A 23,637-nucleotide genomic window follows, 5' to 3' on the forward strand; every position below is an offset into this window, starting at 1 on the left:
CAGCTTTGGTCTCAATTGTATCTTTCAGCTATGAGTTTCACAACGCAGTTATTCCTCCTGTAAAAATTCATGACCATTTCAAGAAGCATTTAACTTCCTTTAACATTGAAAAATAAAATATGAGAACAGTGCTTTGCAGCAGATACAGATCATTACCTTTATTGTGAGCTGGCGGACAGTATAGTTCTCACATTCTTTCACGCTGTTAACAAGGACTTCAACCTTCCCATAGATTCCTCTTTTTTCTGGCCAATAAAGCACACATTTCTGGAAAGCAAAACGTCAGTGTTATCAAATAACTGGAGTCTTCAGCCACAATAGTATCTAATTTTTAACGGAGTGTACTTGTCTGAAAAGTTCAGATTAATTCAGCTGAGGTTAGAAGCTTTTCTGAATGAGTTATTGTTGGCTTCTTAATAATGGTTTAGACATTACTTTAAGGATCTGAGTATTATCTATACGAATCCCTATCACTGAACATATTAAATAGGCTGTTTTTCTTTTTAAAAGCTTAACAAAGTTCAGTTAAAAGAACAAGTAGAATTTAAAATATTTTTTTTCCTATATCACCTCATAATTCATAGTGCTAAAACCTAAGATTTGTTCAGCTTATAGTTTATATATTTGGCATATAACATCTTTAAAATATTYTATAGTGGGTGTATACGTGTACATATGAGATTTCCTTCTGAGCAAGATACTCTGAATTTGTCCTCTCCTCAGCTGTTCATTCTGTTTAGCATGATCCCTGATTCAACAAAGTGTGTAAGTGTGTCCTGACATCTTACTGAAGTCAAGGGGACTTAAACACATACGTGGAAGTGTTTGGCGGAAGGATGGCCTAAGTTGCCCAATATGTTGCTTACTGGCAATGCAGGATCAAAAGACCCATCGCTCTGCTACCATTATACAAAATCATATAGAGAATTCTTAACCTACCAGCAAAGTGTAAGACTATTTGTATTCCTATATTATGTAACTTTATTGCATATTATTGTATTATGTACCTGGCAAGCATCTAAAAGGAGATGAAGAAATAGTATTTACTAAATGGACTCTATCCATCTATATTCAGGTTAACTGCAACATTATGCTAATTTCATTATAACAACACTACTCTAACTGAAAGCAAACCTCCCTGTTGTACAAATACTTTGCTAAAAACAGATGATCATTACCTTGATAAAGAAAAGCATGTGAAAGCCACATTTTCTAAAGTAATGCTAGCCAACCTGACTGATTTTATTAATTCTTTTTTGCAACCAAATAAATTTTTCTTTTTAATGAACCAAGACAGAGGTAGAAAAACACKCAGAGAGCAGACAGCTCTTCAGTAATAAGAATAGCAGTGAGGACTTGTCTGTATTTCCTAAAAACCATTGCTGAAGAGGCTGGTTTATAGCCAGAAAGCAGCTTACATTACAAAGCCAAATGAAATGATCACTTTAATTCATTGCCATAAAACATAGTTTCCAGCAAATCCTGCTAAAAATGAGCAAMGAAAAAAAATCAATCATGCTCAAATGAAACAAAATGAAATGCAAGCCTTTACCATCAGGTGTGATTTTTAAGCTGCTACTCCACCTGATAACCCAACAGCTGATTGAACTGAATGCAAACTCTGCATTCAGAGTCACAACTCTGCAAACTCTCTCGTATAAATATTTTTCTATAAATAGATGCTCATTACCTTAGGAGTGTAAGGTGTGTGAAAGCCACATTTTCTGAAATAATGCTGGCCAATCTGACTGGTTTCATTCCTGTCTTTTGGAGAGTTACTCGAACATTTTAAATTTGCTGCCTCCCCGAAGACACCAACCAAGAATGGCAACAAAATACTCAGAAACTTGTGTGGAAAAAAAAGAGAAAAAGTGTTTCCGAGGTCCATAGTAACCCTGTGTGACACACACAGCTATTAGCATCCGTGAGACCTGCAATTCACGCCCCTCCCTGGGGAGCTGCAGCTTTGCTGGGCTAATATGGGCAGAAGAGAAGTCTAAATACACAATTGTACTCTGACAATTAACAATAGTTCAGGCAACCCCTGAGACTTCTTGATAAATCAAAGTTTGTTGCACTGACTACAAAGACCTCAGCCAGGCCGTAAGAGTGTTTGTCTTGACTCTCTTCCAGCACYGCAATTGGCAACTTGCACTGGGTGGACAATGAGCTGGGACTGTTCATTAAAATAGCTTTTGCTTAACGACCTATCTACATTTAGTAAGATACAATGGATTATTTTTAATGCAGGCTGCACATATTTTTTTCAAGAATTCTATTTGTTACTGCTTTAAAAAAATCTCATAAATACATCTGGAATCAGCTGCTCAAGTCACTTAAAAGATTATTATTTTGGGAAACTAACTTCTTTGGAAGTTTTTTGTAATAAAGACATCAAGAAGAAGATGGAGAGGATAAAGATATCAAACATAGAGATATTAATAGAGAACCACCTAGGAGCAAAAATTACCTTAAGCTAATACTTATACGTAGAGAAAAAAAAAGCTAAAATCAGAAAAGCATTTTTTGCACCTGTTCAAAAGTTAAACGCAGCTGTTAGGAAAACTTAACTGCTCTGTAGCCTCATGTCTTTAATCACTAAAGGCTTATTTGCTTTATAAATAAATCTATCTATCTATCTGCATATATTTGGAAAGGGAGCAACTGACTTGATCTTATCATCATTTAGGTCTCTGAGGTTTTTTTTTTTTTGTGGTTTATTGGTTCTATTCCCTGCTGTTCTTTTAGGCCTCTTGGGTTCCCATTAAGTATTTCCATCTTTTACAGTGCTCTCCAAAGAGGTTGCATATTTCTGTGAGCTTGATAGGGAACGTCTGACCTTCTGTGTAATCTGCAAAAGCATCAGAGCTATAATTGGGGAGTTTTAAAAAGATGCTTAAGATAAAAAAAAAAAAAAAAAAAGACATGGAGGGAGAAAAATCCTAGCCAACTTTATGTCAGTCAAAAGCCTGGGAAGCTTCCTTCTTTGTGTGGAAAAAGTTTCATCTTCCTGTGACCTTTCAGATTCCCTCCGCCTTCCATCAGCCAGCTCTCCCCCAGCTGCTCATTATTTCTGATCTGGTCCCTGATATTTTTTCTTTATATATATATATGTATTTACACACACACATATGTATTTATATATATATATGTATGTATATATGTATGTGTGTATATATATATATGTATGTATGTATATATATATATTTATATATATAAAAACCAACCAACCAACCAAAAAAAAACCCATTCCTTCCTCGGCTGCAGCAAGTTTATGCAACAAACAATATCCCACATGATCTTTCCTGCTGGTCCTTGTCTCCCTGGCAGACTGCAGCACTGAGCTGCCTGTCCCCAACTTGAGTGCCCTCTCCTGCCTGCCAGGTGCCAGCGAGGGCACCTGCAGCCTTCCCGCTGCGCCAGCACCTCCAGTCCTGGCATGGTCAGCCCGTCCTCGGCAGCACATTTTATTTTATTTTATTTTATTTTATTTTATTTTATTTTATTTTATTTTATTTTATTTTATTTTATTTTATTTTATTTTATTTTATTTTATTTTAATTTAATTTAATTTAATTTTATTTATTAACTCTTGCCAGAGAGTGCTCCCTTTACAGTCTGGTTTCCCCAGAAAATCCTGCTGAGTGGAGAAAGACTTTCTCAGCTCATGGGATATTCAGCCCTTTTACATGCTCTGGCTTTGGGCCCTCTGAACCAAACTGCTTCTCCAAGTTGGCTTGGGGKGTGTGTGTGTGTGTGTAGTGGGTGATCAAAGCTGTTTTTTTTTAACAATTCTCAAGTATTTTTCAAGTTTTGCTTTATTTCAGCTTCAGTTCTCCTGCTTATTTTTTCTTACAGCTATGCAAACATATTTATACCTTAAATAACAAGGCCACCATGAAAAAACAATGAATAATTACAGCAAACCTTAATTTATAAAATCCCTTTTTACTCCTATGCAAATTTGCTGTCACAACTAATTCAAACATGAGAGGTGTACTGTACTTTAAGAGGTCTTGCAGGATTTGCTTTCATCTGGTAAAATCCTCAAAACTAGGACCAAATCTTCTTAAGTTTTTCCAAAACCCAAGACATATTATGGCACTAATACTTAATTTAACGAATAAGTAATCTACAAAGAGGCTTATATGGATTCTGCAAAAGGTCGGATTTCTAGTTTCCAGTATCTACAGTTCCTACACAACTGGGAAAAAAATGTTGCTTGAAAAATAATAAGAGCTTTAAATAGTAAATTAGTAAGATTGTGCTAGATAAGTACTTGAAAACAGTAGTTACTTTATCTGAGTTGAATAATACACATTGTTTAAGGCTTCTATCAGAGTACTGGCCCTTTCTTCTTGCAGAATGCTGCACTGTAATCTTTATTTATGCATTCAAAAATATGTTTCCTTGTTTATATGCAATGTTGATAGTTTGTTTTGAAGGCAAACAAAACACATATTATCCATGGAATACATTGCATAACTGTGAAAGACAGCTGATACAACAGGAGCATGTAAACTAGTGTATTCTCATTCCAGATATTTGTTGAATTTCTATCGTCCAGTTGTCTTAGCTAAATGATGTTTTAAGAAATTAAGTTTACACGTGCCCCATGAGTAAATAATTTCAAGGTTAGATCCCAAAATGTTACTCTAGGATGGTACCTTCAGTAGGTGATTTATCTCATTCTCTTCAAATAGAACAGGTGACCCTCTGAGGCTGATTTCTGCTCTTTAGTGACCTGAATGGCTAGATGAGATGAATTTTCCATCATATTAAAAATTATAGACTGGAATTTCAAACTTTGTATTGCTTTATTCTAGTAAAAGTTCCATTGTTTTGTCTTATTCTCCTTATATGAGTATGTGGATAAGAAGACGCTCCAATATATTTATTGTGTAATTTTGAGTACACATTTTACAGATTCTGCTTAAGATACTCCCTAAGCCACAGTTCTTTTAGCATTATTCTTGCTGACAAATCAACCTCCAGTTTTTACCAGACTGCAAAACGAAGAGTAATCCAGAAAGCAGTTTAATAGTCCAAATTTTGTTACACAGCTGAAACAAATATTTAGTTCAGCACTTTGATATTACATCTTCATTCATTTTACAAAAAAAAGTATTCACAGCAAGTCCTAAGTTTTTCATCTCACAAAACGAATTAACTCCATACAAACCTACACTTACACTTTGCACTTTAAAACTTACACTTTAATGGGCAAGTTCATGTGCTGAGCACAATCATTAGGTGCTTTCTTCTCAGTCCCAAGTAAAGTTTGGGGAGCAGTCAGTTAACGGTGAGAGAATTCCTAAGGCTTCTAGACAGGGCAGGACAGCTTGTGCAAACACAACCTCTCTATATAGCCTGGGAACTATTCGAGATTCCCCACCCATTCTATGAGGAGGAAATTACCACTGCCAGGCCACAACAATGCGGATAAACACTAGAGCCCAGGGCCTGCGTAACTCAGGTAAACACAGGGTTTCCTGACATGTTGGAAACCACTGGGCATTTCTTTCAAGTCATTCTTCTTACACAGTGTCAGATGTAAGTGTTTAAACAGTCAGTATTTCCTCAGTGAAATACTTGTTCTTTCGGCCAGTTAAGTTGGGTTAAGCGTCCTACTTTTTTCAGGAATATACGTAGGCTTCTGGACACTTGTTCGACGAGAACACAGTTTCAAAATGCCACCCAGTTTGGAAATACATCTTTGGAAATACAGCACAGAACCTACTTTCTACATACAGCTTTATTAAAATTCACCGGACTTTCATGCTAGTTCAYGCTAGAAACCCCAAAACAGCAGAGAGTCAAGCAGTGGTGAGGTGTAGAGGAAGCCTGTGACCACTAAGCCCACTTTAAAACTGAGCTACAAATTTGTGCCTTGGGAAAGTGATCAGTCCCTTCACCACTCAGATCAGAAACTTGGCTCGATTGTGAATATGCTCGATTTCTCCTTCCCCACATGCATCTGAGTGTGTGAAGGACGGGGAGGTGAGCGAAGCAGGGCCAGCGTGAGCCTGCTGTCTTCCCTGGCATTGTGCTGGGACATGGTCAAGGCATCTACCTGGAGCTGGACACTGCTACCAAGTCTGTCGGCTCTGGCACAAGAGACAATTCAAACTCCCTTCAGTTTCTCTCYTGCACAAAAGACCCGCAAACCACTTCTGTAACATTGAAACTTCCAAAAGAGGGCTTTGTGTTGACCTTTTTCACAAAGGAGTCATTTTCACTCTTAATATCCAGCAGTAACAAATGTGGATTTTGAATTACAGAAAATATCAAATGAAGCTATTAAAGGTGTAGTTGGGAATTTCTCCAAAATCACAGAATGTATAGGTAGCTGGCCACTATCAATCGAAATTCAATAGTCCCCAAACTTGGTATTAAAGTAAAGAGGCGTATTTCCATTCTGGCTAAGTGTCTTCATAGTATTGGCATTTGGGAGCTCAAGCAATATTTCTGGATTTCAATCATTTTTAAAACCTTTAGAATATATTTAAAAAACCTGCCATTCTACAAGTTTTAAACTCTGACCATGTAAGGAAATCTCTGATCCTAACATTACCCACTTAYGTACCTATTTTTTGTGTAATAGAAAGTAATAAGTAAGTACAGACGTGACCAATTGGTAAGAGAGGTGTTTCTTAAAAAAAATGAATTCAGCAGGACAAATCAAGAAAATGGAATTTTGTTCATATATATATTTTTTCAACACATCTCTTGTGGTCACTTCACAATGACAACTGTCTTCTTTTTTTGTCTACCTTAAATTATTTTCACAATGCTCTTTACCCCAGTATTGGAGAGGAAAATATCTACCCACATTCTTCCATATCTACCAAGGTTTTTTTTTCTAGCRGTCACAGCCATTGGAGTAATTTCTCAGTGTGGCTACTTCACCTGTCATACCTCATTCTTTTCTTTCAGCTTTGTGATCATGACAATGACAGGGCTGTCCTCTTGCCAAACCATCTGCCAGAAATCATTCACGGTATTAATCATGGGTCCCTGAGTTGCAATGAAAGCCTTCTCTTTACCTCCATATCCCTGGTTGAGAAACAGACACAAAAATATTTACTTTAAATTCAGATAGTGGACCAGGACTGCAGGTGAGCGTTCTAAAAGAAGAGAAGAAAGAATCTGGAACTAAACAAAAGTTATTTGAATTGAGAACAATTATGACTCATAGTAGAGCAGGCCAGAAATTTTTCAGTAGAACAGTTTTTCCTCTGAAAGCTACTGATTCATTGGGTTGAAATGGTTCTGAGAATACACCAGTTCCCTTCAAATTTCCCTGCTTCTTTGGTTTCTTTCGTTTACCCTGTTCCTCAAGATGTTAGGCCTTTTTCCATCACCCAGTGGTGTTCTAATCTGTGATTTACACTGTTGCAGTGTTTACAAGACAGTTTACAGTCATAGACACAAACGAGGGAGAAGTGTAAGACTGGCTTCTACAAATATGATGACAGGAAAAGAGATTTAAAGATATGCAAATACTCATGGAGTCAAAAGCTCTACTCTTCATCTCTCCTGGGGGATAAATATCTTTAAATAAGACCTTATATGAAGGAAAACTTATCAATACAGGGCATCCTGAGACACACAAGTGAACAGACAGTCAAAAACAGGGTGAGTAAACAGTGAGAAGCAAGAGGGAGGGAAAGAATGGGAGAAGTGGGAAAGACAAGAAATAACTCTCTTATTTTCAGGTGCAAATGAGAACTTGTGAACTTGTGCAGTGACCAGATGTCCCATGGTAATGCAGATCAGAAGAGACTGGCAATGTCAGAAAGGCATGAACAGATGGTGAAGAGCTGGGGTTGGAGCAGGAGCCTCTAACCATGGGCTGCCCTTCTGTTTGCTTTCMATCTGGCAACACCTCTCTGTGCTGTTATCCATTGCATGAAACATCAGGGTAGATTCTCAGCTGGTATAAACTGTCCTCGTATTACCAAGCAACTTGCCTGAACATCCTTTGTCAGACAGCTGTGGCAGGATCCTAGTGAGCTGAATGATATTCCATATGCGGATGTGAAATTTCACTTCATTGCTGCGATGATTTTTTCCTGAGATTGTTAGCAGTGTCACCACTGGAAAGCAGCAGGAGAAGTCATTGTCTTTTGGCTTGTTGAAGGTGATGGGGGAGAAGGCACACCTCATAGGCCTCAAAACRGGCCACTGAGTAAAGGGTTCCACTGTTGCCCTTCACAGACAACTGCTTTGCTGATGTCTTTGCAAAACTTTGGACATACAGAATGCAGAGTGAGGATGGGAAAGGGCTGTGGGYGATTGGTGTGCATATTGTTTAAATAAGCAGCATTATTGCTGAGCCATATTTGAGAGGCAAAATTTCAATTGCACTATCACATTTACTCCAGCTGAGGATCCAACACATGATTCTAATMAAAATATTAAACTTTGCAGATGGAGGATTAAACTCCTAAAACATTCGTAAAGTAGTTTCTGAGCATTTTGTTTAGCATATATTGTGTCACGGAGTTTAACAAGGCTCCATCTGTAGTCATTGAGAATTATTTCATAGTCAGACACTTAGAAATAATGCTTGTCAACAGGATTCATGCTGGTCAAGTCTGTCAATCATTTCATATATGTAGTAAATATGTGAAAAAGTGTGTATTCCTAAACATGTATATTTAATATGTATACCCCTTTACACAGACTTGCTGCAGTATTTACTTAATTATTTAACTGATTATTTCAGAACTATATGTACTAAAAAATCATCACATTTGGACTTCATTGGAGATAACGAGATCAMCATAGTGAGCAGCCATGGGGCTTATATTGTTGCTGACTCTAATCTTTTCTTTGCCAAACCACTCTACATCTCTCTCACACTTAAAACGTGGACCTTTTCCTTACTATAAAGCAGTAGGACAATATAAAACAGTAAATACTGAGATAAACAGAAACAAGGCATGTCCTTCTTACTGTATTATTTGTTACTGCAACCATTTTAGTACATTCATGACTGTGGTCTTTACTACAGGCTCAGGAGGCTATCTCTGTAACACCAATGTAGACAAAAAGATTAAGATTTATCAGTGAAGATGGTAGGAATTAAATGAGTGGCACCTTGGCAACATCAGTTATTCAGGTGGAAAATCAAATATTGTCTCAAAAGCACATGAACAGTGTACATTTACTTACCCTAATGTAGTTAGCATTTATGTAGGTACTCAAGGAGTCAGATGGATTTTTTGGTTTCAAATACACTCTGCTTAGAGGATCTAAGAGCACAAGGAAGATGGAAATTGAAAAGAAAACCCATAATTAGAAGATTTCTCTAAAGAATCAAAGATTTGTTGAAGAAAATAATCTACTGTGATTTGGGGGTTGCCAAACAGTAAAACATAACTCACGAAACACTTTGCTCTGCAAAGCACCAACACATGTAATGAAGGTTAAGCCTACACTGCACAACCCTGGGCAGTAGAGAAGCATCTCAGCTAGTGGTGGTCATAGATTCAACGCTACCAGGTCAGCACAGTGCTCAACAGGGTCTTGTTTGCCCCCATTGAGTACCAGGATGAGCTGCCTAGACTGTCTCTGAAACCTGTTWCAGAGCCTAGATTGTCTCTGAAACCTGTGCTGTATTGTTGCATACCAGCTCCTTTGGATGCCACTTAGATATCTTTGCATTTAGTTGTATCATTCCAATGACTACAGTTGGATTTAAATCAGAAAAAAAGCCACAAACTTTGCACTGACCCCTCTGCCTGGGGAAACCAGCTGTGTACTTTTATATCACTACATTTGAGTGTAACAGACTGGAGAAATTACGGCAACTTTTTCCTTTGTGCTCTCCTTTCATTCACTGTCTTGGATGATCTCAAATAGACTCAGGGCAATTCTGTTTGAGCAGGGAGCTGCGAGTTACTAGATCTCTCTTGTAAAAGATCTTTTGCTGCTCATTATGATCATGTGGGTCCCCCATGTACTAGGTTTTAGGAATAAGCCAGAAAATGCTCAATTACACAGTCTTACAGAAAGGCATAAGGGGATCAAAGAGCCCATATTGTGACAGTAAAGGGGATCCTACTATGACTTTCTCTGCATCTTTTCTGAAAAAAAAAACCCTCCAGTTCTACCAAAATGCTATGGAAACATTTCGGTATTGAAAAAAAGAAAGAAAATATTTTCTTCTAATAGTTTGCTTAAATAATTAAGTAGAATCAGCAGCTTCTTCAACTTTTTAACAGCAGTTTTTTTGACTTTTCTAACTCTTGGTTTGGAAATAGTCTCTGGAGAGCTCCTTTGCTGTGTGGAATCCAGGCAAGGTGTTCCAAGATAATACATGGATGCTAAACTGCAGCACAGGGTGGTAACACTATTTACTAGGTCGTCCTGTTGCTTACATTGCAGAGATTACTGGTGTGCATGTGCTGGTCTAAGCAAAATGATATTTTCACAGAGTTGCTTTTGGATTTCTATGCTGACTTTTCATTTTGTTCCCGAGAACAAGATAAAACCTTTGCAAAACAAAAGGAGGAGTGATCCCAAGCATGCTTTATGCCTAGTTTGCACTGAAGGTAACAGAAACTTCTTGGGAAGGGAATGGAGTCATTGTCGGGGCACAAGCCAATGTTTTGAAAATGTTTCTTAAACGGTGCAAATGAATGTATGTCGTCTAGCTCAAAGTCCACACATGGGCCTCTTGTCCTCCGTGGTAACAGCACAGTATGAACCCTAGCTAGCCTGTGTTAAAATATCTTTGTACTAGCTTTCCCAACCTTGTCCCCTTAACAATATGAGGACAGGAAACCTCTTATTCCTTTTCAGCACAGAGTGATTATTAGCCATTTCCACAAATGCCTCAAGCTACGTGGCCTTAAAAAAACACCCGCTTCCTCTAGCTCACACAATGCCTGGGATTCTGATGGAGCCTGACCCCTACCTTAAAAACCCTCTTCCCAGCAGACTCAACAACTTATTTACCATGTCTTGGTAGAAGTTTCTCATGATCCCCAGGAGCTGCTAAATCAATTTCACTTGGAAGTTACTTGCTTCCAAGTCCAATCAACAAAATAATCACTGCTTTGGAATGGGAGCACTTTTATAAAATAACAGTCGTGATCATTTATGAAATAGATAGACGCCGTAGACTCAGACCTGAAATGAGGAAAGCTGAGCACTGTTTAAGATCTAGAGGCATTAAGCAATCACCATAGAGAGATGGAAGTGATTAGCTTGCTCCCGAATGCCAAATACCTTGGAGGTAACAATGCTGGGCCACATGTCAGAGCAAGGGTGGCCTTGCTAGACAGCCTCCCCCAGGGCCACCAATACTGGAGATGCATTCACTCCATGAAAGGCCCTTTTTCATGAAGATCCAAGTCCATCTTATTGCAAGGACTGTATTCTATAGTCCTTATTCTATGTTTTTTTCTTTTCTGACTACTGTTGCATTTTAAATTCTTTAGGAGACATTTGCATTTGTATTATTTACAGAATTAGTCATTCATTACTCTTGGTTCACTCCTGGTTGCCTTGCTAAAAGAAAGACCAAAATACTGTGTGAAAGGCTCTTTATGGCATTTCAGTTTTGTGAGCAGGAAAGGAAAGTGAAATTTTTTTGAGGCAGACTGCTCTCACACTTTCACCTCAAAAGATTCGTAAATCTTTCACATACTCAAATATTCTGAAATTCATTCACCCCTACTTTGCTTCTTTTAGGTTTTAATCTATAAATGAATGATGTATACTGGATAGACTATTTTATCTCCTTCTGCTTTTTTTTTTTTTTTCATCTTTGCAAGCTTGCTGGTGATCCTGCTGTCTTTAGGGAATAAGACTGCAGCAAATATGATAAAACTCAAAGTCTCAGGACTGTACTACAAGGGAGCTTGAAAATTCTCAACATTAAGAGAACTATTTCCCATCATCTGTCTAGAAGTCTGCAGAGGGAAGTACTTTGTTCATACAATTTAGTTTTAAATTTCCCCTCATCTTTAAACGGAGAGCCAGTTTTAGCACAAGCAATTTAAACAACAGCTTGTGGATTTGGCCGGTCTGACCTGCCAAGTGCTTTCCACCTTCATTTTGCCGTGGATCTGCTCTTCTGCTGTGACTGCTTTCATGTAGGCTTTTGCCCTGAGGGTGTTTTTTAGAAAGAGTTAAGAAATGTCATCAGGTTACCCTGGGTCTGTTGCACACATGAAGATACCAATAGAGCAGTTAACTTTTATGTCAGGCTGCTTGCTTCTTTGTAAGCAAGGTCCTACATATGCTCTGAAGCAGCATGGGAATTCTGCTTCTGGTTTGAGGCAGAAACAGAGGGACACAGGAGGGGAAAAATACATAGCTTTAAAGCTGAGGTCCTGCCATATGAACATGTGGTAAGGGCTGCAGGAGGCATCAGGGAAGGGTTGCATTTGGGAAAGGTGAGGGTGTGAAGCCAGAGGATGAAGAGGGAGCATTGGGCTGGTGCTCAACTGCAAGGGTATAGTTGTGGAGAGAGACTAGGAAACTACGAATGTAGGACTGGGAGCCTGGTCCAAGGAAGAAAGAAATGCTGTAAGAGTGGCAGAGGGAATGTAGCCAAAGATATGGGGTCCGGGAGATGGCATCTCATGGAGGAAGGATGAGGAAACATTTCTAAAGGAACAGTTTAGCATGTTGCCTTTGATCCTACTCTGAAAAAGCCTGGTCTCGCTAGCTGTATTAGCATACTATTTTAAACCAAATAATACTTAGAAAACTGACCGAGGTATCCTAGCATTTGTGTTTGCTATTTTACACTGCAGCTGAAACATCTTTCTGGGATACGTAATATTTCCCGTAACTTATAGCTGTCCATACTGAAGTAGCTTTCATTAGGCATTCCCTTGGTTTCCCATGAACGTGTCTGACGGGGCAGTATCTATTAACACCAACCTGCCCTCCTACACCCTGCCACAGAATTATCTATGTCAGACTTATCTCTCAGAAAATGAGAACATCCTCCACAGCGCWGAGGGTGGAGCTGGCAGCCTAGGACATTTTTAGGAGGTAATCCATCAACTCAAACGTCACTTGTCACCGCAGGTGCCCTGATTGAAGAGACGCACCCAGCACTGGGAATGGAAAAGCTGACACAGGGGCAGGAAAGCAGGAAAGCTGTTCTATTTAATCATTCCAATCATTTCCAAACCCTTTTGGGCTGGGTGTGGGAGTATTTATTATGAGCATGTGCCTCAATCCTGGAAATAGCTGCTTGGGAAAAGCTTGGTGCTCCCAGGCCSGTTCTGTGAGCGGTGGCTGTGCAGCGGGCTCTGTGCTTTGACAGCCAACGTGCCTCGGGGCTAGCGGCACATCCCGCCTAACCTCAAGTGCAAACACAAAGGCGTTCTGGCTCTCCAAACGCCTCAGCTCCAGCCCAACTGCTGGGGTGAGCCAACTCAAAGCACATGCTGCAGGGAAGAGGCGGCTCTGGTGGCGCCGGGGCAGCTCTGGCGCTCGAAGCGGTGGGAAGGGAGAGCCCCTGGCCAAAGCTCGGCCTGTCTGAGCGAGGCTTGGGTGATATCCTGGCTCCGCTGTAGCTGAGGGCAAACTCCTGCTTTCGTCAACGGGGTCAGGATTTCACCCGCGTGAACATCCTGTTGACTGCGGGCCAAATTCTAAGGGTCATTACTTGTTCTGATTACTCGCTGTGTAACTTGCATACACTTCCATTTAATTCCCTTAAATATTTATTGCCCRCACTACACGCGGCCTGTGCCTTGCAATAGATGAAATAGCCTTGAAGTCAATGGGAATTTTACTGTTGATTAAAGGGAAGTGAGCATTGCAAACAGTGAATTTCTCTCCCAGATATGTATCATATTTCTGGGAGTAATCGAGCTGCTGAAGGCCATCATTCTTCATTAATTTGACTGCAAGATCTTTGTACAGTGTGATCAARCTACAATGCATGCAAGCTCACAGACAGAAACCTTGTCATTTAAAGTATGTGAATTTGCATGGTTATCATATAGCACAGGACTACAAGAACATTAAAGAGATAATCAGAAAACAAATTTGCAGTTGATGGTCTATGCTGTCAGGATAAAGGTATTCTTCATTAAAAATCTAAACAAAGAGATGTGCTTAAATTTTTCTGTACCACTTTCCCACAACATTTTGAATGACTGAACTTTTCTACTTTGCTAATGTCAAAATGCTATAAAAACACAACTCTTCATTTGCATATTTAATGCAATATTTATATTTCTACAATCTGTTTTGAAACTTTACACAGAACAAAATAATTAATGAGAAGCAGAATATCTCATTACTCTCCAATAAATGTTATGAAAATACTTCCAAATCAAGGAATGCATGAATTTTCAAGGAAAACTATTCCACTGAAAAGTTTTCAATCACCTCTAATCATAGTAAACCAATTCTTACTAAGACAGAAAAAGAAATTCTGCCAGTGAAAATACAGAAGCAATATAATAAAGCAGCAACAAGTTGATAGCACCTGTGAGAGAGCATTGTGTAAACGCAGTTTTCTTACTAATGTAAAGAAACTTCAACGAAGTTGAAAAAAAAAAACCAAGAATCTGAAAGTCTGCTACCAAAGGACAGGATGCACTGTTTTTTTCCATCTGGGCCACTCAATGCTAGATAGGATTCCAAACTGCTTGGCCCAACCAAAGGGAATTCAATGTTGGGGTATATAGTGCATGGTGTTCTGAGTTGTAATGCAGCCTGCAGGCTTGCTCTCTTCACCCTCCAAATTGGGGCAGTTGCTGCTAGGCTTGGCAGAACTTTCTCTACGTTTTTGCCTTATTTTTCTTCTAGATAAAACCAGCATGCACTCAGGCTGCATTTCGGTATGTATTTGGGATGTGGCCAAAGTGTGCACCTACTAAAGCATCCCGTGAGTGCTCTGCATTTGCAGCTCCTACCACATTGCTCTGTTGTYTTCTTGCTACACAGATTGCAAAAGCATTTATGGATAGCTACAGAATGAAGCTGTATGCTGAATGATATGCTGAAAGATAAAGATAGAAAATCTATCTATAAATGTACATCAGCAGTATATTCACAGAAAAGGACTAAATTTCATACTAAGAAACCACGGGCTCAGTCACTTACTTGGCAAAATTGTTTTATAGCGGTTTTTAGTTCCATGACTCGGGATGTCGATTTCTTTGGGATCCACAAAATTCATTGGTATTTCCTATAAAAAATAAATTAAATCAGATTGGTATTTCTAAAGGAGCCACACAGGAAATTATCACCAGAAGGCCATCTGCTGTTACACAACTGTCTTTTGACATCAAAGTTATTAAGAAAAAAAGTGGTTCCCACCTCAAGTCTGTCAACACCCTTCCTTTAATAAACACAGAGGTTGTACATTGAAGGGGCGACTTCCAAGGAACACTTCTGGTGAATTATTAAAAGCAACGTTTTTATAGGATTAAGAGATAGTTTAAAATACACAATAGTAAAAGTGGAGTTGAAAAATGCAATATTATCATATAAAACAGCAAGATTTTACATATTTGAAGTAGGAACTCTCAAAATAACTAAATATTAAAACATGACAAGGATATACACTTTAATTTTGTGCAAAGTCATTAAGAATATCAGCTAAAGATCTTTCTGCAGAAAGTATTAGGTGAAGCGTCTTGCTCCATTTCATGCAGTGACTCAAAGGCATAATAAACACTGAAGCTATTTCTCTTGATTTTGATTTTGATATTCTATCTGTTGAACCATGTTGTATTACCTAAATCTGCAAATGTTCAACTAACTAACAACCTTAATTAAATTATCTTAGTGTAAGCTGGCATTTTCTATTTAAGAATGCAATTTTTACTCCACATTTGAAAATTTCATTCTTGGTCAGCACATTTACCCAAAGAGACAGCAGGAGGCAGCTTTTCTGACTGGGGCTTGCTCTTCTACGAGGGGCATGGTGCCCAACTCCCTACCCATGCAACAGCAGATCTTTACACAGACCCACAAAGCAGAGGTGGCTGCCCTTCTGTTTTTCTATTTGAAGAAAAGTCAAAGCTAAGTAATATRTATATAACAGTCAATGTGAATTGCTGTGATTTCCTTCTGCTTCCCAACTTGGTTTCTAAACACCATACCACATGAAGTTGCAACTTCTGTGTTTTTAATTTCTGTCTTTTCTCTAGACTGATGCCCAGATGTTCAGTGAACCTTTTTTATTCTCCCTCTCTCCCTCTCTCTTCCACTTCTCCAATCTCTTCTTTGCTCTTCACATGACTCATCAGAGGAATGAGATGYTGCCTCTCTTCTCAGGCCCGTGAATGTAGTGCTGCTAAAATCCTGCCTCCTGCACTGGTGCTTCATGCAGGGTTCCTTTCCAGTTCCCTATAATGCTCTCTATGTGGCTCCTGTGCCAAGGGCAGGATCTTTTGTCTAAAAGGCTTCACTTCTGCATAAATGTCTTCCCTTTCCTTTAGGCCAAGCTGTCTTCCTCTCCCCTATCCTGCTTCTGATGTCTCGTCTTTCTTCACAGAACTGCCTGATTATCCTATGGATAAAATGAGCTCCCACTGCTCTTACGTATTCACCTCTGACTTTTACCCTTTGCAGTGATGACCTCTGGGAGACTCTTCTCCTTCGCCCTTGAGCTATGAGCAAAAGTCCTCTGGCTACACAAGAGCCCTTGTCACGGGGAGACTCTGCTAGTTCCCTAATTGCCTCTCCATCGATGCCTGCTGCAATTTCAGAATGATTCAAATCGGTCAATTACTGACAGGTCCAGAAATGCCACAGAACTGAAAACAGAAACTCATTTCTCTACACCAACAAGGTCAATTAATAATATGAATTGCTTGCATCCTGTTAATATTTCCTAGTCAGTGGGACTCCTCCCAACAGTAAGTGCTTGTGGGGATAAGGGCACAGGCACAAACCTGGAACACACAGTGGATCACAGCCATACACATAGAGAGCACTTTAATCTGAAGTTGTCTACAAAATGGAAGATTCTGTAACAAAATTGAGGATATTTTTATCAGGGAATAACATACCTGGTAACATGTGGGGAAAATAAACCTAGGAGCTTGCAAATAGCATGGAAGTGTGGAAATTAGCATACATATATACAGCATGTGTACATATATATAGAATATGTATCTATTAGTTTAATTGAAGAGACATATAGACCTATTATATATAATTAAGTCATGACAGATAATGTATAAGCCCTCCACATTGATGTGCTCAGTTGCATGCATGCATATATACATGCTTATATATATATATATATATACATGCATACACATATATGCTTTTGCTTATGGTGTAGGCTGCTTTACAGTTGCTCACCTATCTGGGTGAGATACTCTTCGATAACAGCACTCTGGCTCACATTAGCTTTTAAAATGCTACAGCTGTTCATACACTGAAAGAGATAGGGTTTGGGTTCTTAAGAACATTCAAGAAAATGTGCCAAAATTTAGGAAAGATCAGGCAAACACTCATTATCCTTATCCCTTTGTTTTGTTGAGAACCATATTTCACAGATTTAAGAGTCTGGCAATTTTCTATGAAGGACTATATTTTCTTTTATTCTACTGTTTTAGGCACATGAAGTTTCAGTTCTATCACCAACTTCAGACATTCTRTCTTTTGATTGTGAGTGACTCTGGCAATTTATGTTTCTTTCTTATTGCCAAACAGATATATCCTCCCCCAAAAAATCTAGATGAATTTCTGTCAGGATTAAAATAAGCCTTAAAATAGCCCTTTTGTCTTAATAAATGCCATGGGAAATATTTTGATAGTTACTTAGTAGATTTTTTACAATTAAAAAGCTAAAAATAATGTAAAACTGGATGTGTTTTAATTTTCCATTGAAATCTTAGAACATTTCTTTATTTTTTGCATACTTGGAAGGTCTTCATGGGAAATAAATTGTAGTCTCAAGAATAGTGCTGTGTTGTATTTTCACCATTAGTTAAAACAAGCTGAATTAGCAGAATGAGTTGAGGGCTATACTTCACATTCTTTGAATGCTGGAAATTCTTACTGTAGATCCATGCAGATTTGTCTTGGTCATTGACTTCATTTTCTATTCTTACTCTTTATAAAATTAAATACACTTGTAAGAGACTTTTTGGCTTTTTTTGTTCAATACTATGGAGTGCTTGACAAAGACATACTGAACTATGCGCTGCACATTAATCAGGATTAAATCAAGACATGCTTCTCTTTTTGTGTGTTCAGTGACATGCTGCTCCAAACAAAAAAGTCCTTTATAGTGGTTAACAATTTTGTCTTTGAATTACAAACATGCATGTTGCTTACATGGCAATAATCAAAAGCTCTCATTATTACTGTATTTTCTGTTACTGTGTATCATCATTGCCTCAGTGATCTCTCCGAATCCGTCACAGTTGCCCCACCAGATCAGAACGCAATGCTACATCAGGCCTATTTTAAAATCACAAATCCTGGTTGTGTGTACAGTAGCTCTAATACTACTCTTCTCCCCTCTGTGAGTGGAACTACTGATATAACGGATGAATTTATCTGGCTTGTGTGCAAGTTTCTAAACATAAACCACCACCTGGGAACATTCTAATCTGCCACTCTCATGTGATTTTTTACCTTGATACTAAAGGGTTGCCTGATTATTTTTTCACAGTTTCTGTTGTGCCAATTATGTCAAAATCCTCATTTAAAGCTTATTGTTAAACTCACCATGAATTCTGTTTGAAGTAAATGAGAACAGGCAACTGTCTCTCGGAGCTGCTGTCTCGTCAGGACCCGGCCAGCTGACTGTAGATATTCCATGGCTACTTTTTCTCGTGGAGTAGGCACAGAGACAAAGGGTTCCACACTCCCCAAACTACTCATGTCCAAAGTCAGGGAGACGTTGGATCCTCGTCTGCAGTAAAAACATAATATAAACAGTTATATCTGATCTGTCTTATTTTAAGTGCCATATATATGCACCTGATTGCGAGTTATTAATGCACCCTAATTTTCTAAGTAGTCCTCAGAAGATTTTGATGTATGAAGACTGCAAGACTGGCTTCTCTGGAAGCACTTGGTGTTTAGGAAACCACCATTTTATAGATCATTCTAGCTCTTGAATATAATAACTGACTCTACAATACTAGGAGCTAGGGAGAAACTACTTTATTTCTTCTTAAAAGTATAAACTGTTCCCAGTATCCTATTAATCTTTATGGACATCAAATGTTAAGGTCTATAAGAAAGAAATGTTTTGCAGAAATTAAAAGGAATATTTTTCTACGTGATATAGAAAACAACCGGAAATAAAAGTCACAGTAGGTTGACTACATCTTGAAGAATCTAATCAAATGCCAAAGCTGACTAAATTTACAGCATGGAAGGTGAAAAAAAAAGTGATAAAATCAAGAGAAGCAAGCGGAAAGGCAACACAAAAGTGGTTGCCAAGACAGCGGACACTGTTTCAGGATAGATATAGGAGAAACAATAAACCACAAGTGAAGAAATGCTCCTGTACAGAATTAGAAGGGATTKTTCAGAAACAACAAATATCTCTTGCAGGACATTCAAATTTATTAATATTTCACATTTCTACAGGCAAACAAAGTTTGATTCAATAGCACCTTTGAGCAGCTATCAAAACATATCAATAAAGCACATTTCGCGTTTTTAATCACTTTCTCTAAACAACACTCAACTGTGGGTTTTTTTCTTGTTGTTATCTATCAATCTAATATTTTCTACCGAACCTTTAACTCCAGGCGTATTTGCGCGCGCGCACACACACACACACACACACACACATATTTTTTGTACAATTTATTTGTCTTTTCAAGCACTGTGACTTTTTACTCAGTGATGGTGTTGCTGTTCTCTACTCTTCTCCAACCAGAAAGAGCACTGTCAGGGTTTACTGCTTTCTTCCTTGGCAGCAACCCCACCCATGGCACAAAGCTTTGCTTTGTTTTTCCTTTTCAATATTGCAAGATGTCCCTCCTAGACACATGCCAATGGATTCTTCTGTAACTTAGTTTTAAATTGCTGTCACGTCAGTTTGCCTGAACAGAAATGACTTCAGTCACACACCTGTCACTTAGCAAAACACAGAACAACAATCACCAAGAAAAGAGACCATCTGATGGCATCAGTGCATCTCAGACCGTGCGTTACGGCACCGTACACAAGCGCACTCTGGTTTCGATGATGGGTGGGTGATCACAAGAGCTTCCCTATGTCGGCCCGCAGATGGTAACAGTGAGTCAGAGGCAGCAGAACAGGTGGTGGAGGCGAAGCAGAGCCGAGGTGACCCGGCCAGCTGGCTGCCTGCGGCGGCACATTGSATCGCCACGTTGCGGAGGAAAAGAGAGTCCTTGCAGCAGAAGGAGAAGAGCCCCCCTGGGACTCCGCTTGAAGACAGGGATGGTGTCTGTTTGCAGAGGGAAGTAGGCGGTGTACAGTGCTGCTACTCTTAGRGATGCTTTCACCCAACCTAATTTTGTTAGGGGGTGGGCAGAAGTGCTGCGTTGAGCAGGATGACTAGTAACTCGTATATACACGGGCTGTGAGTATTGCTTGTTGTGTACCCTTCACCCTAATGCTTGGCGGTAAGGGTGCTCAAACTCAAATTTAGAGCTTGCGGGAGGCATTACACAAGCTGGCCAAGSCAGGCAGCTATTTGCCAGCCCCTGTGAGAATAACAGGCTCCCGAATAACAGCCCCAGGCAGCACCCCTGGTGACTAAGTCTGTCCGTGGGGGAAGTGAGTCCCATTGCACCACACAACTTCTCGAGGAAAACATCCTGTTAGACCCTTTCTTATAACAGCCCTCCCACCCAGACACTCTCCTGACTATGACTGTCGCAAATTATTCCACGGAAAAAGGCAGTCCCTTAAATTGGTGGCTCTGAGTCTCGTTAAGGATTTGAATCAAAAAGACAATCTCTTAAAAACAACCCAGAAATCCACAGACAAAGAGTGCAGTCAGCCTCTTTAAAACTGTTAGACCCTGGTTGAGAAATATGTGAGATCCAGACATGCTTCTGGAAGACCCTACTGAGATTTGCTGTTACAGAGGAAAAGTATTCTCATTGTTTAGCAACAAAGTACAGTGAAATTGTTAATATTTTCTTTGGCTTTTACATTGTTATAACTGACAGCCTTGGCAAAAGGTCTATTTCCTTTCTAACAACAACAAAAAAATATACCTGATCTAATTATAACTTTGAGTTTACAGCTTTTTCCATTTATGGGGATTATTGATGAATACTGGTGTTGAGAATCAAATAACATACTCTGGAAAGAAAAAATATTTTCTTAACTACCTATTTAACACATTTAAAACTACTCAGTTAAAAAAATACAGGCTAAACAATAAGCACCTAAGGATAGTTGTCTTTCTACTTAAGGATAAAAAAAACCTATCAGAAGACATAGAAAAGACAATAGATCTAAAGCTATTGTTTTCCATTAAAAAAGGTATCTGAAGTAATACTTTTGAAATAGTAAGATTTAATAATTAAAAAGATTTTATAATACTTACATCAGCTGGAGAATAAGGACATAAAAACTGGAGAATAAGGACATTTTGCCTATGGCCTTGTCATGAAAGATCCACCAAGTTTTTGTACACCCTACTAGCACATACAAGCTTGCAATCTCAGATCCTGCTCTGGACTCCCTAAATTTTCTATATGCAGAAGTTTTCTTCTGCATTCTGCATACTTTCTATATGCAGTCCCTGTTGGAGCAGAGAGGTTGGACTAGATGATCTCTAGAGGTCTCTTCCAACCTTCACCATACTGTGATTCTGTGAAATTCCAAGTGTATTTTATATATTCTTCCTCAAGAGCAGAAAGCAAGAGGAGAATGAAATTCTCTTTTGTTTTATCACCTGCACGAAAAGTTAGGCCAGTAAGTTCACCTTGTCTCCTTACTGCTGAGACTGCAGAAGGTTGGCCATTGAGCAAGAAGTAGGCACCACCTCATCCAGAGCCCACTGRCATTCTTGGGAACTTTCCCTTGCCTCTGATAGGTTTTAGATKAAGGAATCACAATGAGGCAGTTGAATCAGTGACATTTATAATCCAGGAATTCATTTTTCTTRAATCTCACTGAACATGCATAATAGGGGACTGTCTATTCCAAATTACAGTGAAAGAGCTGTACATACGGTGTTTCCCTCATTTCTTAGAGGGAAACTTAGAACCCTTTTTTTACTCCCTAGGTTTAATATTCTTTTCCTCTTGCAAATACCCTGGGCCCAATTAAGTAAGATTGGTTTATTCCTTTGCGAGCACAATGACCTCTCCTGTAATTCCCTTGGGGTTGTGTCTTGCTGGGGATGAGCATTATGTGAGGAATCTGTGGAACTGCAAACGTTCGTGACAACCTTGCATTAAAGCCAACATGAGACCAACTCTCCCGACATTTCACTAGTTGTGACAGCCACCTCATTACCGAGCAGGTGAATAAGTTCAGGAAACCACTTGTGTCTGTRTATTGTCTAGCACCTCAGAGGGGGGCTCAGTATGTACTCATGCTCATACTTCAATGGGGTAATAGGAACAAGTCCATTGATGAGAATTCACTGGAGTCTTTTTAATAAAACATTTATGGAAGCAGATTTTAGGACAGACCATGATAAAAAAAATGATTAATGCAGTGTTTGTTTAAAACTCTTCGAAAGGAAACTCCACCTGTCCACCTCAGAGAGCCACCAGGCTACTAAAAGACTATTAATCATTAGCAAGGTCATTTCCAGGGCTTCCCTGGCCCTAAAATTAAGCCACTGTTTGTGATTATGAAAATCCAATTACCCGACACGTTTTCCCAGTTGTTTGCTTAAGCCGGGCACTTTCTTTAAATACACGTTCCCRTGTTTATTCAGCACTCTGGAGAAAGGCCTCGCCCAGGCCCCGGGCCGCAGCGTTTCGTTCTCGCTCCAGGCCCTGGCAGCGGCGCCGCTGCTCGCGGCCCTCCGAGAGCCATTGCTCCTTGACCCGCGCATTTCAGACGTGGGAGGCGCTTCCTCCTGCGCCCGCCGCCGCTCTGCGCAGGCCTTGGTGCGCGCGGGGCTGCCCGCGCCGGTGGAAGGAAGCCATTAATGAGCTGGGTGAGCAGCGCCGGCCATGGCCGCTGGGAGGGAGCTGCGTTCACAGCCGAGGCTCCCGCTGGCATGAGGGCAAGCTCCGCAGGGCGATTCTCTCTGGGTTTTACTGCAGCGACAACAGGAAAGACGTTGCCCTTGCCCTGGGCTCTTTCTCTAATACTCACAGACTAGGTCTGGGTCCTGATTCTCTTCTCCCATGGATATATCTCATGAGCAAACATGCACTGAGTTCAGGGGTGTTTTGCAGGGCTACGCTTCCACTGAAAGAGCACAATGAGCCAAAAGATTTCCAGCGTTTGCTATCTCACTGGAGCCTTTTCTAGTGCCAAAATTAAAAATGATCTTTAAAAATCTCCTGCGTATCCAGTTTTATGTTTTAACGGAATGATTCAAAAAAAAGATAAATGAAAATCTGTAAGAAAATGGCAACTGAGAAAATGTCAGATTCTGCTTTCCTGCTCTTTGAAAGAATGGCTGCAAGAGGACGTGGCCATGTGGCTGAATAGATGTGATKACTGAAACTGCGGTTGGGTGTAGGAGTGCAAGGCACAGTAAATGAAAAGAGGGCA

General features: G+C 39.5%; 1 protein-coding gene across 1 annotated transcript in view; it reads right to left on the bottom strand.

Moving 5' to 3' along the window:
• The window catches only part of PTPRR (protein tyrosine phosphatase, receptor type R), a 70,134-nt gene that overhangs the window by 12,525 nt on the left and 33,972 nt on the right, over window positions 1-23,637 (bottom strand). Inside the window, exons 5-9 of the mRNA XM_026052803.1 lie at window positions 18,685-18,871; window positions 15,094-15,178; window positions 9,181-9,260; window positions 6,919-7,056; window positions 157-267 (exon numbers count right to left, since the gene is read on the bottom strand). Of these exons, the coding sequence (XP_025908588.1) occupies window positions 157-267; window positions 6,919-7,056; window positions 9,181-9,260; window positions 15,094-15,178; window positions 18,685-18,871 (601 nt within the window). The remainder of the gene's footprint in view (window positions 1-156; window positions 268-6,918; window positions 7,057-9,180; window positions 9,261-15,093; window positions 15,179-18,684; window positions 18,872-23,637) is intronic.

This window comes from Nothoprocta perdicaria, unplaced genomic scaffold, assembly GCF_003342845.1.
Source record: "Nothoprocta perdicaria isolate Ctin4 unplaced genomic scaffold, notPer1 scaffold_91, whole genome shotgun sequence".
NCBI classification, from domain to species: domain Eukaryota; kingdom Metazoa; phylum Chordata; class Aves; order Tinamiformes; family Tinamidae; genus Nothoprocta; species Nothoprocta perdicaria.